Source organism: Aphanomyces invadans (assembly GCF_000520115.1).
Source record: "Aphanomyces invadans strain NJM9701 unplaced genomic scaffold supercont1.5, whole genome shotgun sequence".
Taxonomy (NCBI): domain Eukaryota; phylum Oomycota; class Saprolegniomycetes; order Saprolegniales; family Verrucalvaceae; genus Aphanomyces; species Aphanomyces invadans.
Window position 1 is genome coordinate 1,434,838 of NW_008580150.1, and position 17,948 is coordinate 1,452,785.

The 17,948-nt window shown below is 51.3% G+C and overlaps 4 protein-coding genes across 4 annotated transcripts; all 4 read right to left on the reverse strand.

Moving 5' to 3' along the window:
* Positions 1 to 25: 25 nt before the first annotated feature.
* H310_03465 (hypothetical protein) lies at positions 26 to 367 on the reverse strand (the record flags this gene model as incomplete). Its single annotated transcript, XM_008867336.1, has 1 exon — positions 26 to 367. The coding sequence occupies one exon, from the start codon at positions 365 to 367 to the stop codon at positions 26 to 28; it is 342 nt and encodes a 113-aa protein (XP_008865558.1).
* An 87-nt stretch (positions 368 to 454) lies between these two features.
* H310_03466 (hypothetical protein) lies at positions 455 to 745 on the reverse strand (the record flags this gene model as incomplete). Its single annotated transcript, XM_008867337.1, has 1 exon — positions 455 to 745. The coding sequence occupies one exon, from the start codon at positions 743 to 745 to the stop codon at positions 455 to 457; it is 291 nt and encodes a 96-aa protein (XP_008865559.1).
* A 2,413-nt stretch (positions 746 to 3,158) lies between these two features.
* Positions 3,159 to 4,378, reverse strand: H310_03467 (hypothetical protein; the record flags this gene model as incomplete). The annotated part of the gene is made up of 3 exons (XM_008867338.1): positions 3,159 to 3,290; positions 4,043 to 4,109; positions 4,167 to 4,378. The coding sequence occupies 3 exons, from the start codon at positions 4,376 to 4,378 to the stop codon at positions 3,159 to 3,161; spliced, it is 411 nt and encodes a 136-aa protein (XP_008865560.1).
* Positions 4,379 to 7,266: 2,888 nt separating this feature from the next.
* On the reverse strand, positions 7,267 to 8,645 carry H310_03468 (hypothetical protein; the record flags this gene model as incomplete). The annotated part of the gene is made up of 4 exons (XM_008867339.1): positions 7,267 to 7,615; positions 7,657 to 7,883; positions 8,157 to 8,276; positions 8,325 to 8,645. 4 exons carry the CDS (start codon positions 8,643 to 8,645, stop codon positions 7,267 to 7,269), a joined length of 1,017 nt encoding a protein of 338 aa, XP_008865561.1.
* Between the last annotated feature and the right edge of the window lie 9,303 nt (positions 8,646 to 17,948).

The following is a 17,948-nucleotide window of genomic DNA, read 5'->3' on the forward strand; positions in this document are numbered from 1 at the left end:
TTCAAGACTGGCGGTATCTTTCTCCTTACAGACGCATAGCAGCAAATTCTTCGGTGAGGGCGTCGATCCGCGCTTGCAAGCGGCGGCGCGGGTTCTTGGTGTGGCGGTGGCCTACATCGTCTACATTCATATCCGTGTCAACAGTCGTGGGGGGCAATCGGCGGTCGAGGCACGTCGTCGTGATCTTATCGGTTAGGCACTTCCACACGCCTCGATCTTGGGCCGTGGTGCGGATGACGTCGAGTTCTTCGGTGGTGAGCAGTGACCGACTGACGCATTGGAGGTCGCGGTGGAGCACCACTGGCAGCGTCGTCTTGGTCCTGCCTGCGAACTTGGCTTCGTTGGACGGTGCAAAGTAGGCGGTCATGGCAGCTTGTGCTGGGGTGTCGGTGGGGGCGCGGAGGGCGTTACCAAACAAACGTCACCGGTGGCGTGTGACGAGGCAGCGGAGCGGCTAGGTGTGGCAGCGAGCGTACAAGTCGGCTTCGAGGATTTGGTGCGGGTAGAAGATGCCGAACAGCAGCCGCAGTTGGCGGCGGTGGAAGACGTCGAGGCCATCGAGCTGCGTCGGAGTCAGGGCCAACGTGCCACAGTTGTACAGAAGCACCGGCAGCACGTAGGTCTTGTAGAGCCGAGCGCGGTTGCTCTCGGAGACGAGCCATGCCAGGCGTTGGCTAGCCCTGTGGCCAGGACTGGCACCGCCTTGGCTGTGATTTCGGTCATGACTTCTTGCGACGCTGTCCATGTAAAATACTTTCAAACGTTGGTAGGTTCGAGGTAGATCGGGCTCCTGGCGACATCTTTTCGGCGTTCGATTGCACAACGACCCAGTATAGCGTCGAGGGGGCCATTTGTACGGGGGCCTACTGCAACTGGATGACCTTGGCAAAGATCTGGATGGAGAAATGCTCGAGGTTGTTGTTTGTTTGAAGGGGCATTTTGGCGTGCCACGGACTCCGCACCACACCAGTGTCCACCGACCCCGCCAAATTTGCGGTCGTCTTCGCTCATGGGATCGCTAAAAGTAGTCAGGAACGTATGTTGCTTGCGGTGCTTGGACAAAGCTTGAACTACTTCTTGCGCGCGATTGCTGAGTTCGTGGGCAGTGGTTGGGAAAACGCAATGTTGGTTGTATTGTTTTTCTTACAAACTACAGTACTCCTCCCGATCAACCTGAACCAAAACAACCATCAATGTGAATTCCGGATGATTCGTAAAAGATTACCACTTATTCTACACATATTTTATAAAATAACAATATAATGATGTAGTTAAGGTTCACGGGGTCTTTCCGTCAAATCTACAGGTTCGACCTTTGGAAAAACCACCACCAATGAAAAAAGCCAACATCAAACTGAAATGACACATGGCGATCTTCTCAAAAGGCGCCAAACCTTGAGCGGGAAACCAGATCAAACATCATCACATTTGAATCTGCATGAAACTCGCCGGACCTACCGTCGCAGAAAAGCAACGAGTCTTCGACGCATACCAGCAAGGTAGCGTCGACTGGAAAGTTGTCGCCAAGCACAACGAAGTTTCCGTCACAACCGCTTGGCGTGCTGTGTCGAACAACCGCGCTTCACCGCTTCCCCGCGGTGGCGGACGAAGAATGTAGAGAACAAGTTGAACAAACAAGCATTCGCCCAAAAGCTCAAGGATAACGCCAAGCTGCTAACGGCTACATACTGTAGCTTACTTTGACGAAACCAAATTCAACATCTACTTCAAGCGAAGTCAAGGACGAACGCGGAAGTGAAAGCGCGCTGTAGTAGCGCTGCCGATATCGAAGGGCCCGAACCTCCAACTGCGGTGTGCTGTCTCTGTCGTGGACGGACTTGTGTGCCATCGCATGCAACGAGGACGCATCAAGATGGATGTCAATGCAAGTTTTGTGGACCACATCTACGTCTGCGCCAAGCAAGGTCTCTCTTGGGAAGAGCACTTTCACGGGAAGAGGGTTGTCATTGTTTTGGACAATTCGCCGGCGCACTCTCAAACGGAAACACGTGTGTTGCCACACAACAATCTCGATATTCTTCGACTTGGCCCCTACTCGCCCATGTTGAATCGAATTGAGAGTTGTTTCAGTGTATTCAAGGCGAGCATCAAGCGCTACCTCGCTAAAAGTACCGACTCATGTTGTCTTGGCGAACTTTTGACACGTTCTTGGAGTCAAGAATTATGCCTGCTCGAAGAGGCTGCTGTGGACTCCCCTACTTGTATTACGCGACCCTTGGTGATCAAGGAGGCTTTGTTTTGCCAACGAAACGTAAAACGGGCCATCCTGTAAGAAGACATTCAGAATGGAAAGTGAATACAATTCATATTGATAGTGCCTTTATTCACATTGTTGGAGGCTGCAACGATTTTAACTGTTCTTTATCTGATCCGAACATCAACAAACGTTTCTTTCTGTTCCATATTTCACATTGATAGTGGTTTTGGTTCAGGTTGATCGGGAGAAGGTGTAGTAAGGCATATCGTTTTTCAAGAAAAAGAAGTTGATATTGATGTCGAAAATTCGTGACTATATGATACTAGTTTCGATATTACTCTCAACTGCACGACATGATATTTCTGTAAATCTGTCACACCCAAAAGATAACTATACATGTATAGTACATGGCATCCGACATCGATCCGACAAATTGGACGACCGACATGAAAACTTCTTTTGATGGGATGATGAATATTTCAAAGCAACGGATTGGTCGATGGTATTGTCGGTTGGTAACATTTCACGAACATTGAGCAATAACATGATCGGATTGATCAAGATTCCGTTTGAAATCAACAACAACGACGTCGAGCACGACGGAAACGATACCATCGGTGAAGCCCATCGATGAATCATGCATAGAGCAAACACCAGTCGCGCAACCTATCACAAACTGTCCCAATCTTGGCCGGAACAAATGTCGCGAACGGCTTACCTTGGCGATGGCGTTTGGCAAGTACTAATTCTACCAGCAGATCGAAGTTTCATGTCAGGGATATACGAGATCGTAGGCAAAGTTACTTGGCGAGGTTAGACGGAGAAAGTGTTTGAATACGTTGCAATTGCATCTTGGATTTTGGGGGAAAACGTCTTGTCGTCTTCGACTTTGCCGAGGGTTGAACGAGTGGTCATCCAAACTTACATCCGTCCAGCAAGCTTAGCGCCAGGCCTCCGCCGACCGCAGGACGTCGATTTCGTATGTCGATCTCGAGGATGCTGCGTCGGCGCTCCACTGTTCGGTCGAGATTCCGATCATGAATGAGAATTTTTCCAAGACTCTTGATGTGACCTATACCGTTAGCCTGGATTCCGAGTCACAGTATTCTAAAGTGTAAGTAGTGCAATTGGAGAATCAGGTTGATGGGATTTGCGCTCGACGCCTTCCATTAACATGGTATTGTTTGGCGCACTAGCAATTGTATATATGATCCAGCTAACGCTTTGGCTTAGTGCCTTTCAGTGTTGTACATCGTACAAAAGTACATAGAGTGGACGTATTCGAGGGGCACCTGGGAGGGGGTGTCGTTGTGATATCGCACAAGGTACGTCGTCGTCTGCACCCATCCATATTTAGCAACACCAGGTGGCCAAGACCGTCCTTAAGGTGCAAATACGACAAAGGAATTTTGCCATTATCCTGCAATGATCAGAAGAAAGGACATTTATGAGGCACTTCCCCGGCATAGTTTCAATTGCACTTCTCACGACTGCACTACGGACGTGTTCAAATCGAATGCAGAAGTTACTTGGGTCAAGCGGGCGTTGCATGCCAGACGACAGCGTGTTCTCACTTCCGGGTCCCCGACTCGGCAAGTGAATCGCTGGCGATTTTCATGATTCTCACTGCTTTTCAAGGGAAAAACAAAAGTGAATTAGGGTATTAGAGTGCTGACTACACACTTCATTTCGTCTACGCGGGACCAGCACTGTACGCCTACGGTACAACACACTGACATGGATGTTCGAACATTACGAGAACATCGTAATGCACGTGGATCACGATTCTGCGGGAACGCAGCCCTCCTAGAGAGGATGCCCCACCGATTGTTCCACGTCGGCGACCAGCGACGATATCAGTTCAATCTTCGCGTTGGCTTTAGCCCACCGTCTAAATGCACGGGAACTTCTTCGTACAGGTCGTTGCACGCTCCTAGGATGCCTCAACCTCATCCAGCCCCATCCACTGCACGCGACCTTCGAAGTGCCGGCGTTGTCTCGGATCTCCTTGAGAGCTTCAAAATGGAACCCGCTGTCTCCAAAGTCAACCTGCTCGAGGAGATCCTCGGCAATGTCACGACCCGCTTCGGAGTACAGCTTGAGGCGACTGACGTGGTGGAGGCTGATGGCGTGCGAGGGTAGCAACTGCTGGATATCCATCAGATGGTCCGAACGAACCCGTACAACACGGCATGGACCCTTCCAGCGGAGGGCCAATTTGTTCGGGTGTCGAACCACCCGAGCTACCAGCACGAAGTCGCCCTAAGCTAGGCTTGGCCATTTCATGGCTTGCCTATACGCCCGTTGCTCTCGTTTCTTCTCTCGTTTCGATGCAGCCTTCGACACACAATCCTTGTGCATCTGGTCAAGGGCGATGGCCACCTCTTGTAGATGCTGTTGCTGGCTCTTTGCCAGCCAATCGACCGTGTCCTATTCCTTCGGCCGAGGGTGGAAGATGCTAGCACAGCCACGGTCTGGCGGTCTGGGTGCTGGGTCAACATGCCACTGTTCACGGTCTCAAAGTATCCCAGCACATAGACACGTAGGAGCTGGATGTGCAGACCAGATTCAACCTGAATTTGGTGCTGGGGTCGGTCCACCTAAGCTTGAATTACTTTTACATTTGCCATCTCGATCACTTTCGACCTGTGCTAACAGGTTATGAGCCCAACTCGAGATCGATTTCTGTCAACGTTGTAAAAGCCCAAGCCCCTCCACTTTGTCATGCCTGCAGTGACGCTCACCAACTCCAACTTTGGCACCTGGCGTGTTTGGCTTGGTGCGAAGTTGCGTACGAAGAAGCTCTACAAATATCTCGAATGGAATGGCATGGATTCCAACGACGGCCAGGGCTTCGAATTTTCAAGAATCGATGACGACCGGGCGTTGGGAATATTGACGGAGAGTTTGGACGAAAGCCAGTACCAATTCGTGGATGGATTGATGACGGCAAAGGCGGCGTATGATGCATTGGTGAAGAAGCATGAGCCAGTGGCGAGGGTGGACAAGATCGCCCTGTTGGCGGAATATCATGCGCTGAAGTGCGACCTGTGCTAACAGAAGAGAGCCCGCAGCGGTGTACTGGTTGGAAGAGCCAAAATCGCCGTGATAGATGGCACATTGCCCAGACGATCCGCCGGCTGGTGGTTCAAGACAGACTGAACCATCGGCACTGTGGATGACCACTCGATCGCAGCAACTTCAACTCGCTGGACAACGCGCGAGCCATGCGTAGGACCTCCACTGTACCATTCGCCCATGGACAGTGGGGGTGACGAAGTGGTGGTTGGCGCCGACCGACCGACGCAGCACTTCCATCACTTGGTTTTTGAAGTGCGAGCCACAATCGCTTACCCACGTTGATACGACACCAAAGAGTCCGAACCAGTCCAACAATACCGTCGATGTTGCCTGTGCCGTCGCATCAGCACCAGGGTAGAGGCGGACATACCCGCTCATGTCGTCTTTTACAACTAGCAGATACCGCCAGCCGTTCACCTTGACTAGAACCTGGAGCCAGTCGAGGTGAATGAGTTCGTTGGGTCGGTCGGCGTGCAGCGCCTGTCCCCATGGCCGGGCTCCACCACCCCATTCACGACATGCAGTGCATACATTCCTTAACGAGAGCCTCGAATTCGGCATCAACAATCTTCCAACAAAACAGCCTCGTGAGGGTTTGTTTGGTAGCTTGAGCGCGGCGGTGCCCACCCCATTCCCGCATGAGCAACCACGCATAATCGTTGTTTTATGTCCACACATCCGCTCGGGATCCACGTGGCGTCCGACGGCATGACAAAACAGTTCTTGTCGGCTGACTCATCGCAGTCGAGACAATCGCGCTAAGCGCGGACGATCTCGCCCAAGGCGGGCCACTCGAAATTGTTGGAGCGCAACGGCAACACTAGTTGGACTAGTCAGCAGACAAGCGAATGGCTGGCGTCGCGGTTCGCCGTGTCCCACCGACTCAGGAGGCCCTCCCAAAAGTTTTTGTCCCCCGAGATCGGCTCGATCACGTAGGGGAACGCCGAAATTACCATGAACCAGCGTTGTAGCTTGTTGGTCTGATACTTGGCGATGATTGCTCCACCACCACCTGGGTGGAACTATTACACCAAGTTCCGGTGGTCCGTGAATAGGTGGAAACCACCCGGGCGCAATAGCTGGTTCTCGGGGCGCTTGCAAGCCTCGACAATGACAAACGCCTCCTTCTCCACAATGGGTCAGCGCTCGCTAGCCTCGTGTAACGCACCACTTAGGAATGCGAGTGGTTCGTGCCGTTGGTCGGCCAATGCTAGGCCGAGGTCAGCCAGGGGGAACTGAGAGGCTACAGCACCCCAAAACCCGTCGCTGGTGTCGGTGTATAGGGCAGATCACCTTTCCGGAGGTCAGATGGGCCAACGGGACCATGCCGCGCATAGTATTCTTGATGGCCTCGAAACATGACGCATGGTCGTCGGCCCATCCGATGTTAACCAGGCGTATCCTTGCCAACGCTGACTTTCGTCTAGCACCACTTGCCGACTTGGCGGCGACGTCCAACAGCTGCAGCAGCGGTGCCACCAGCTTGGCGTACTCGGGTACAGACTCACGCATCCAATTGACGGCACACACGAACTGTTGCATCTCAGCGGCTGTTTCGGGACCGCCAGATCGCGTAGACCTTGCACTCGCTTCGGTGAGTGTGCCTCACGAAGAACTCACACTTCTTGGGGTATAGTTTGAGGGCATAAATTGCAAATACCGAGGAACTTGGCCAACACGATCATATCGGACGACTCGTATCCGATCAAGTCATCCAATCAGCTAAGGGTCCCTTGAAAAAAGAGGTCCCCGAACATTTGGTTAACCGCCGCCTGGTAGAACGCCACTGCGTCGGCGTATCCGGTGAGGACCCTCGTGAGGGTATAGATTGGGTGCAATTGTAGCTGCCAATTCCCCCTTCAACTATCGAGGTTGAAGTACACGGACGTGCCGGTCAACATTGACATAGCCGCGTCGAGGTTGGGCATAGGCACGGCCTCGCCAATGTGCAAGCATTCACATGGCGACTATCGATCGTCATTCTGTAGTCGCCAGTCCTTCTGGGGGCCGATGAGCGGGGCACATGCCCACCTCGACCGGTTGTTTTGGTGGATGAGACCGTCGCGTTCGAGCTCACCCACTTGCCCCTTGAGGTACTCCATATGGAGAGGCGGGTACCGATGCAGTTCAAATTTCACGGGGCTCGCAGCCTGCTTGACTCGAACCTTCAGAGGCTCCACCTTGATAGGCGGATAGCAGCTCATTTCCAATCGGAACACATCCGTATACACCTTGAGCAGCCGACGCAGCTGCTCAAGAGACACTGCAGAGAGACCTTCCTCTTCTGCCCGCACCAGTTTCGCGGCGAGTACTTCCCTGACAGCTTGCGCTCCGCTTGTGCAGTCACCCCGTCGAACGAACACGGCAATGGCGTCGGGCACTGGGGACCACCGTCGTCGTCCCCGCGGTAATCCAACTCCGCCTGCATAAGGCGATTCACCCTCTCCATGGTCGTTATCGGTTCTGGCTCTGGATCTAGAGCGTCCAGGTCCCAGATGGCGGCTTGCTTACTTCCCGCCACGAGCAACCCATCGTCGGAATACCCCAAGGCTTCATTACGGGCCGTCCGACGAGGATCTCCGCCCTGTCCTTCACGTTGTCGTCAACACACATCCTGTCCTCGAAGGACCAGAGGTCCGTAGGAGGTCAGAAACTCCACGGGCCTGAGTTTCATCTCTCGCGTGCATGTAATCGTCGGAGCTCCATAGGGTGCTACCTCTGTCGGACACACGGCATCGCGTACCACCACACTAGCTCCGGCTGCCTAGGCCAGACCCACCGAGGCCACAGACGTGTGCGACGTCTGTGGCCTCTTCAATGATTTGTTACGTTGCATGGAAATCTGCTCCTTAATAACCTCCTGGAGGCCAACAGACTTTTTTGCGTCGATAATGATGCCGACCATCATCTTCCCCTCCTCTTGGAGGACCCATTCTTGGTTGTCCACCTCGAGGGTCTTCATTAGACCCTCAAGCATCTTGCCGACTCATGAGTCGACGTCCACGATTGTCAGGTCGAATTTTACCAAACTGCGCAGCCGAGCGCGGATCGTGTCGAGGTCAGAGGGTAAAACGTCGTAGCCGAGGCGCATCCACCCGACCCTTTCAGCTTCCGTGACAGAGTCAGCTGGTTTGTCCAACTCCCACATGGCTGTCGTGAAGTGGTCAATGCAGGCTGACACCGGTACCACCAAGGGCTTAGTGGTAGACGTCTGCAATGCGACCACCTTCTCCAGGTACTGGTAATCTCTCATGAATTGACGGCGCTCGGCCTTTGTCGAGCTCTTAAGCATTGGCGCCTGTGGGATGGCTGGCGCTTTGAAGACCATCCAGTCACCAACGCGCATGCTTTCATCATCACGTCCATCTGCAGCATCACTTGCGGTGGACGTTGCACAGGTCGTGCTAGCCGGCTCCGAAGTCGGTGTTGGTGTGGTACCGGCCGCAGCAGCCACCGGTTTCACCGCCGCCCCATCGGAGTGCGCAGCGGACGCGGCAACTGGAGCTGACACCGGTGCATTCCACGTTTCGTGTCTCAGCCAGCTGGCAGCACTTCGAGGCTGTCGTCCACGCGGCGACTCGAGCCTCTCACCGCCACGCGGGCTTCGCGATCTCACTCGCGATGCTCCTCCCGGCGCGCTTCGATATCTCGTTCGTCGAAGTCGAATTCTTCAGATTCCATTCACGTCGTGGTCGTTCTCCACCGATTTCGGGGTTTCGTGGTTTCGGGACAGGAGAAGCTGCAACAGCAACTGCTACTAAGGAATTCTTTGTTCTCACTTCTGGGTCCTCGACTCGGCAAGTGAATCGCTGACGACTCTCATTGTCTTTCAAGGGAAATGCAAAAGTGAATGAGGGTGTTAGGGTATACTGACTGCACACTTCATTTCGCCTACGGTACAACACACTGACACGGATGTTCGAATATTGCGACAACACCGTAACGCACGTGGATCATGATCCCGCGGGAACATGAGTCGTTGTGGTATCGCATAAGGTACGTCGTCGTCTGCAACCATACATTCTTTAGCAACACCAGGTGGTCAAGACCGTCCATGAGGTGCAAATACGACAAAGGAATTTTGCCATTACCCTGCAATTGATCAGAAGAAAGGACATGTATGAGGCTCTTCCCCGTCATAGTTTCAATTGCACTTCTCACGACTGTGGCACGGACGTGACCAAACTGAATGCAGAAGATACTTCGGTCAAGCGGCCGTGGCATGCCAGACAACTGCGTCAAGGCGCCACCGCGGACTAGGAGTGGGGGTGCTTGGGAGGCCGCCGAGGGGCGGCTGGAGTCGGCGTGGTTGGGGTAAGAGTGGTGCTGGGGGCGATTGCAATGATTGAGGCTGTGACAGCGGTAATGATGATGGCCATCTACAGGGAACGACGCTGAATACAGTAAGTCCGCGCCAAAAAAGAAGAATACATATTTGAATTATCCAATCAAAAGTGATTAAATTAAGTGGATAAAATACATTGGCTAAAATATTCCCGTCAATTTTCAAGCCAACATTGCTGTACGTTTTGACAACCTTGTCACTCAATCCACCACGATTGCCCGTAGACGTTGCAACGCCAATGTGTCGACAGCGCCCTTATCTTGCACAAAATTCCAATGCTGAGCGCTTGGCGGAGAAAACATCACTTCTGCTCTCAGCTGTAACAACTGGTTACATGGCAAGATGCGTGCGCCGGCTACAAACGAAGGCTCTATGATGTCGTTCAAGCGATTCAAGGCTCGGAAACAGAACACTAGCCCATGCGCTGGGAAGCTATCATCGCCCAACCATGTGAGCTGGTTACATACCTCGAGGACCTACGACGCCAGGACTTAACCGTGACACCTGCCCACATGATACGATTCCTGCGGAACGCCCACACGGCATGGATCGAAGGCTAAGTGGCGATAAGGAAGAATTGGTAAAACGCGCTCCTGCGGCTCCTCCAGCGATGCGCTGACCGACATGGCTTCTCTAAGCAAATTGCTTGCCGGGAAAAGAAGACGCAAAAGGATCTGGAAGTGACTCGTGCTGCGTTTGCCATGCAATTCCACACGGACTATCCAACGCTGCGATGGATTGCGACTTCCATGCCGATTAAACAGTAATCACGAACGATATGTTATCAAACACCACCGGGGCGGTGCGCGGCGGCGGCAGTTACGTATCTAACTCAGGGCTTCACTCGTATCGTATGACAGTTTTGCTCACGGTTCGCGGAGGCAATGTCATGCTGCCCATCGTGTTCGTCATCCGTGGGTTTGTTGGTGGCGTCATCGAGTCACACGAGATTGCTGAGTATCCACGTGGTCACGACTATGCAATGCAGGAGAAAGCCTGGATGAACGTTACTGTTTGGCGGTGCAATCTACGAGAAGTATTGGCGTTGCGAATCGAGGACCCGTCGATTCTCCCCCATACCGTATACATTTAGTTTTAACTTGATTAAAGTATTATATTAAATAATTAATTATTGACTTGCCATGTTACATTTTGTGGGTCCACCTTGCAAAGGTGAAGACACACTCTCAGGTGTAATGGTGCTCCTGTCACTGCGGCTGTAAATGGGGTTATCTATTTCAAGGATTATAACCTGGAAGAACATGGCGTCGAGTCAACCCCGATGTGTGACATTGATTCTTATTGTAATTATAACCTTGCAGATAAATACTGAAAGCTCAAAAATTAAATTAGATTTTGCCAAATCCTCCAAGAGTTTGTTGCCTCTGATTAGGCAGAACTCTCATGCCCTCGGTCCAATCACAGATAAATGTAGCGGTCTAATTCAGTGTAGTTCCCTGTAGTGGGTGTTCCTCGACGACGGATTGTCGATCCGAAAACTTGCCTTAGAACCTCTTGTTTAGAACATAAGTCCTTGCGTCCTCGTAGAAAGACGCCTAAATGTTTGGTTGCACCAACCAAACCAATATCACATATGCTTTTTGTAGGTCACGTGCTTCCTTTACTTGCATTATTCTAGGTGACGCCGAGAGCGCAGTACCGTGAAGCAGGCCCCTGAACTTCCTTTTGAATTTGTGCGATTGCGATTTCCCCTTGACCCAGTCACAAATGTCGAGAAGCAGAGTACTCTCCTGTAATATCAAACTATCGCAAGCGTCTTACAGTCACTTGACCGTCACAAACTTGGTGAATCAGGGCATTCTCTTGCCAAATCAAGTCTATCGCAAGACCGTTTGATCTTTTTCCCGGCCTGCCTCGCCTTGAGGTGTCGGCCATGAGACGCTTTGGGACTATTGAACTGAGGTAAACGGGCGTGACATTGAAGCACTGCAACGCAAGTTAGGCTTAGGTTATCGAATACAACGCCACGTCAACACTCCTTAGCACGCGAAAATGAAAAGAAAAGACGCACTGAACGAGAAGACACAAAGTCCATCAATGTCGAAGCCTAATAATCGACCTTTTATATTCGAACTTGATGTGAGCCCGCGCCTAATTTCTTTGCAATGTGTCTTCCCTTCGCGGTGCTATTCAACATACAAACTGAGTTACAAGTTAGCATTCCAATTCCCCCTCCAAACCACTTCCCCCAGGAAGTTAGTCGAGGAAAACAACGCCACGAACTAAATCTATCCGGACAGTCGTTCGATCCAACCACAATCCAGCAACCGACCTCAGCGAGGTTGATCTAGACTCGGGTCGAGTTCGACTAGAGATTTCCCCCCTACAATGTGTACTAATGGTCAGATCGAACGCCGCACGCAAGATGTGCACGTTGTCATACTTGCCGTGGCACAACACCAACTATCACATGAGCATTGTGACTTCGTGTACATGTCGTTGCAGACTCCCGTGACGCCCTATTCTTTTAAATTCCAGTGATTCCGTACACTGTTCTCAATTTTAGAGCGATACATAGCCGATTTAGCTGTGCATTTGTTACATATTCTCTGTGCAACATGAAAATAGAGTTGTACTAGCCTTGTGTGATGGTGCTTGTTCATACTGTATGGTGTTCCCAGCATACAGATACTATTATGGCGGGAACAATCGGCAAAGTACTAGCTACACACACGCTCTATGTAACCCGCACACTGTTTGTGTAAAGTTTAGTCTTAACACTACCACAACATGAAAGAAATGGAATGACAAAGGGATGAAAAACTAACTGCACATCTAGTAAGCGTTTCTTCACCTTGGTATCGTTCGATGCTTACATTGGCTCATTTCCACTGAAGCACTACAACTTAACAATCGCAACATCCGAACTCAAGTTGCAGCTTATTTCAGGAAAATTATCCACCATCTGGTCGAAGTACGCAATTAAATTCGTCTTGACAAATCTTCCGCTGAAGCAGTTTCGTTACCTTGTCGATTATTCGCATGTCTTCGAGAGCAATTTCCAACAGCACAACTTCGTCCTTGGACGGGTCAATACGTTGGACAGCTGAAGGCATCTTGGCAAAAATGGAAGGAGTTGGAAGAAGCGCTCTAGGATTACATAAGTTAATTACCAACGTTTCGTGTATTGCAGTCTTCGTTGAAGACCTTTGGTGCCGTGAATCGACGAAGCATAACGTCACTGTTGAGCGTTGTCAATGCCACCGTTAAGTCTTGAAACTTCTGTAGACCTTGGTAGTACTGTAATGGGTCTACATATGAACTTTGAGAGCCAGACTAAGGCGATGACTGGCACAACCTACCGAAGGAACAGACAAATCTCGAACGCGCTTGCAATTGACGGAACTGTATTACGGCAACCAAATCATGCCATCTTGCGCGCTTGTTTTTGGGATGCATGAGCAAATCGATCGGACCGGCTATCTTCTGGGCACAGCGTTGCCTGCTCGACAGTCGAAGTTTCGTACCCGATGCCATTTCGATCGTATTCCAAATGTCATTCAAAACGTAAGTACGTGCGTCCTTAGAATTCTGTGTTCTCGTCGGCCGGCATGATTAGGGATTCCTTGGTGTGCTTGGTTGCGGGTATTCTTCAGTGAAAGTGGAGAGTAGGGAAGGATACATGCGAGAAATCTACTCATCGGAACAATCATAAACGAGTCGATCTAGCAATAGCCATCCGATTGAGGCTTTTGGAATTAACAATAGAGTCATTGCAAAGTTAACAATCCCATGAGTTGAGAGCGATGCACACAGTGTAGTTAGAGCACTTTCAGCACAGTTGCCACAAGTCGAAAGACCGTCATGCCCGCAACGCTCAATTTACCTACTATCATTACGCTCTGTATGCTACCGACGCAAAAGTCCAGCCGAGCGATCGCCAGGGTGGCCGATTCATTCAACGAGAGAAAGGGGTGGTTCAGCGGCGCTCACTATTGCACGGGTTGAAGATCGAGGCGTTCTTGTCGCAGCAAGGATTCTGCGTCAACATGAGTGATGCCCTTCCTGATATAAAATTGGATCCTACTATCATGAGATCCCGTTTGCACCTTCACGTGGATTCCTTGGCCAAGGATCCTGAAGAGCTCGACATCACTGAAAACGGATAGCAGGTCGGCACATACCCGACGGTGTGGGTGACCTTGCTAAACAAGAGGTACCGTAACACGAAGTCACAAATCACATTCGTGCCATGCATCCTATTAAGGAGCCGATGAGTGATTACCATAACGCTGGCGACGTCGTCCGCAATCGCCGCGTCTCCGCGGAGTAGTGTCCTGGTGGAAACATATTCGAGAGGAGAATGTGTCTCCTGTGTACGATTTCCTATGCCAAGTTCTGCTGGAGCTAGAACGTGTGCGATGGGATTCAATGCCTTTCCTTTGCCCCCACAAACTTTCACCTGACCCACATGTATTTGCGCGGGACAGACACCAGCTTTTATCACTCAGTGCTGGCTTGCAATGAAATGATGGCGCATCATAAGGTTGAGGAAAATTGTCAGCGACAACTCAAGGCACGTCGCTGACGATACGAATGGTTGGCTTTGAGTCGTGGACGGATCTTTTGTGTACCGTTCCTGTCGCATAAGTCGACGTAGTCAACGCTGTCTTTCGTCACTTTGCGAATTACTTCCTCCGTTCCAGTACATTTGTATGACAACAACCTCAACTCGGGCTAGAGAGCTCAATAAGACACCCAAAATGGCGGAAAAGATAGCCAATAACAAGCTCTACAGCCAGCTATTTTCAGAACAATTTAATAATTCCCTATAACACCCGAGGTATAGACAGAGTACGGTTGGCTACAAACGACAAAATTCTTTGAAACTTCGTAACTTCGTCATTTCTTATCCTTTTGCCTTCAAACCAAGTGCAAACGCTTTGCCTTGGTGCGTTGATATTGCTAGCTAATAACATCCTTGAAGGCTTGTTACGGAAAAACAACATGCCCCACGACCGTTCGTAGCCTTCCACCGACCTTTGGTCGTCGATTTACCATTGACTGCTGCAGATCAAAAAAGAAAGCCGTGTTGGGCACGGTGAGATGAAGGAGCTCATGCGCACCTTTAACGTCAGCCAGGCAACAATCTCTCGGATCTGGACACGAGGGTGTACGTCAGCTACTCTCGCGACATTATTTCGAGTGTCCCCCACCACCTTCGGCGCAACTTTCGCTCATTGGCGTCGGCAACGGGCATCCCGAAGACAGCTCTTTGGCGTCTCCTCAAAGCTAAGAAGCTTCGTCGAACAACGAGTCGGCTCAAGCCTATGCGGCGTATCACGAAGGTCATGTTCTTGTGTGCTATTGCTCGTCCTCGACATGACAGCAGACGTCATGCAATGTGGGATGTCAAAGTTGGTCTATGGCCATTCGTTGAGACCAAGTTGGCAAAGTGGAAGAGCAAGAATCGAGACCGCGGCACTCCTGTGACTGTACCTTTGAGCGTGACCAAGCACATTTACCGCAACTACCTGATTGACAAGGTGTTTCCGGCAATCCAAGCCAAGTGGCCTGATCGTCGTGGAAGACCCATTTTTGTGCAACAAGCCAATGCAAAACCGCATGTGGCGGTGGATGACGCTGCCGTGTAAGCGGCGAGTCGGATGAACAGTTGGAACATCCAGAGCCAGCTCACGGCCCAGCCAGGGCAAAACCCGGACTTCAATGTTCTTGAACTTGGATTCTGTAATGCCATCCAGTGCTTGCAGCATTAGACTACTGCTCAATCAATCGATGACCTCATTCAGTGTGTTGAAGGAGCGTTCAAGAATTTGAAGTGGGCCATTTTGGACAAGACCATCATGACTTTACAGAAGGTTTTGGAGGAGTCAATGAAGATGGACGGCGACAATGTGTACAAGCTACTGCATTTGAAGAAGGATATTCAACTGAAGACGGGTCATCATGAGTTGCGGCCATCATGCGACTTAGAAGGCCTTTTCGCTATTGAATTGATGGAGAGTCGATTGCAAGACGAGCAAAGAGTCGACGAATTTGTAGGTTTAATAGGTAGTGGGCTTCGTGTCTCGGGATCTGAGGCTCTTGACAGCATTGAGAGCTCGTGGAACTACTAAATGATGTTGCAGTAGTGTAGCACATCATGCAACTGCTCGTCGTAAGTTGTTGAGCTTGAATAAAAATATATGGAACACCCCGATATGTCCTGAATTTGGATACAAACTTCTAGATGTAGAATGCTGCAATAAAGTCATGCAAATGTACTGGAACGGAGGATGAATGTTGAACTGGAAAATGCGTGTTTGGATGGTTAAACTGGATAGGTTTTAAACGTACCATTGGGTTTCGAATGCCCATTAAAATGGGTATTTGCTCAAATACCCATAAAGCCTATGTATCGCCGTGACACGTTTTGCCCATTTTGAAGAGCTTATACCACTCTACACCCAAAGATTGCGTTCTCGACAGCTATTATTGCGTTTTATATCCTTTTGAAACCCTTTAGTGAAGCAAATATCCTTTCAGCCCTTTCGTGGTTAAATGAGTATATTACACTATTTAAAGTGCTCCTTAATGCCATGTGACGCCTTCACAAATACCTTTCTTTCAGGGTGCCGCAACGACTATTTCGACGCGCCGGCTGTAGCCCAGTGCGGTGGTAATTCTTCAGATATTCTTATCATTCCGACGCTTCATACTCTTTGCTTCGGCCGAACTTCTTCGAAGTTCTGTCCTCGTATTCGTACGCTGCTCATTTATCCGGATCCTCTGTGTGGGGTTGGAGTTCTTCCATCCCAGGAAAAACTCCGTACGACGACGAACATTTCGTACATCGGCGGCGAGCGGTGAGTCGGCCTGCGTCACGCGTAAACGTCGGCCCGGTCAAGGCATTGTGTCGGCGATTTGGTGATGTTGTTTGTTCAGCGATAGCAAAGGCGGCGAAGGTCGGGCGGCCCCAAACTTCGGGGTTCGCCGTGTTGGACGACGACGAACATTTCGTACATCGGCGGCGAGCGGTGAATCGGCCTGCGTCACGCGTAAACGGCGGCCCGGTCAAGGCGAGTTGGCGGTGTTGTTTGTCCAGCGATAGCAAAGGCGGCGAAGGTCGGGCGGGCCCCAAACTGCGGGGTTCGCTGTGTTGGACGACGACGAACATTTCGTACATCGGCGGCGAGCAGCGAGTCGGCCTCGAAGACGGTCGTTCGTGGATGTACAGGTGAGATGCGTCGATTGTCCTCGTGGCGGCTGGTGGGGGCGCCGTGGACGGTGTGACGGGGTTGCCACCCTTGATCATCGGAAGCGGCGTCGTAGGGGTGGCAGACCTTTTCCCTGGGATAGGCGCCGTGGACGTGTGTGTCTGCGTATGTGTGTATGATCGTTGATATTGACCGTGGGGTGGGCTCTTGCAGCAAAAGCCTCCCGGGAGCAGGCGGTTGCGTTTGGAAACCAGGTATAAGCGCGTGAGAAGACGTGGCAGGTTCCCATGCATTTGCGTAGGACCAAGTTGGGAAGTTGGTGTCAACATGAAGGTGTTGGCGGTGCGAGTCGTGATCGGCGGGGCGAAGCAAGTGCAACAAGCCCTGAAGGGGTGTTGCAGATGCGGGAAAGTGGCGCAGGGCAAGAGCTGCAGGTGTGGTATTGTTTGGACCATGGCGGTGCGAGTCTAGCGCAACAAGCCCGAGGCGGTTGTAATTGCGGAAGGGCGGCAAAGGGAAGTAGCCGCAGTTAAGGTACGGGTGGACGTATTGAGGGTCGTGTTGAACGCGTGCAGTGTAGGGTGAATGGAGCAACAAAGTTGTGATCTTCAGAATGGAGTTGGATGCACGCAACGGCGCGAAAATAGCTGGTTGATTTTGGGCGGAGGTATCGCCAAATTTGTAGTTTTGAATCGAACTTGAAAATTGAGTGTTGCGTTGGAGGTGAGGGGGGTATATGACTGGAGTGTGGTCGAGTCCGAGTTGAGTGACATGGTGGGTGTGTAAGATGGGGTGATGGCGGTGTGTGGCGGTGTGGAGACTTAGCGAGTGAGTGTCAGCGGGTTGGTGACGGCGGTAAGAACGTGTGTTGGTGGAGCTAATCTGTTGTTGTCGCGTGTAGTGTTGTGTCTGGCGGCGGGGATGAAAGGGGTGTGGACCGGAGAGGCTGCAGCGCGAGTGGGCAAGGTATGCTGGGCTGTGTGGAAGGAGGGGACGCAGTGGAGTGTGGACATGAGAGCGATCGGTGAGAGAAGGAGTCAAGGGGCGATGGGGTAAGAGCAGGCGCAGTGGGTGTTGTCGTTGATTGGGATGAGGGTGCAGGGGCCGACGATGGCGGTTCAAGAAA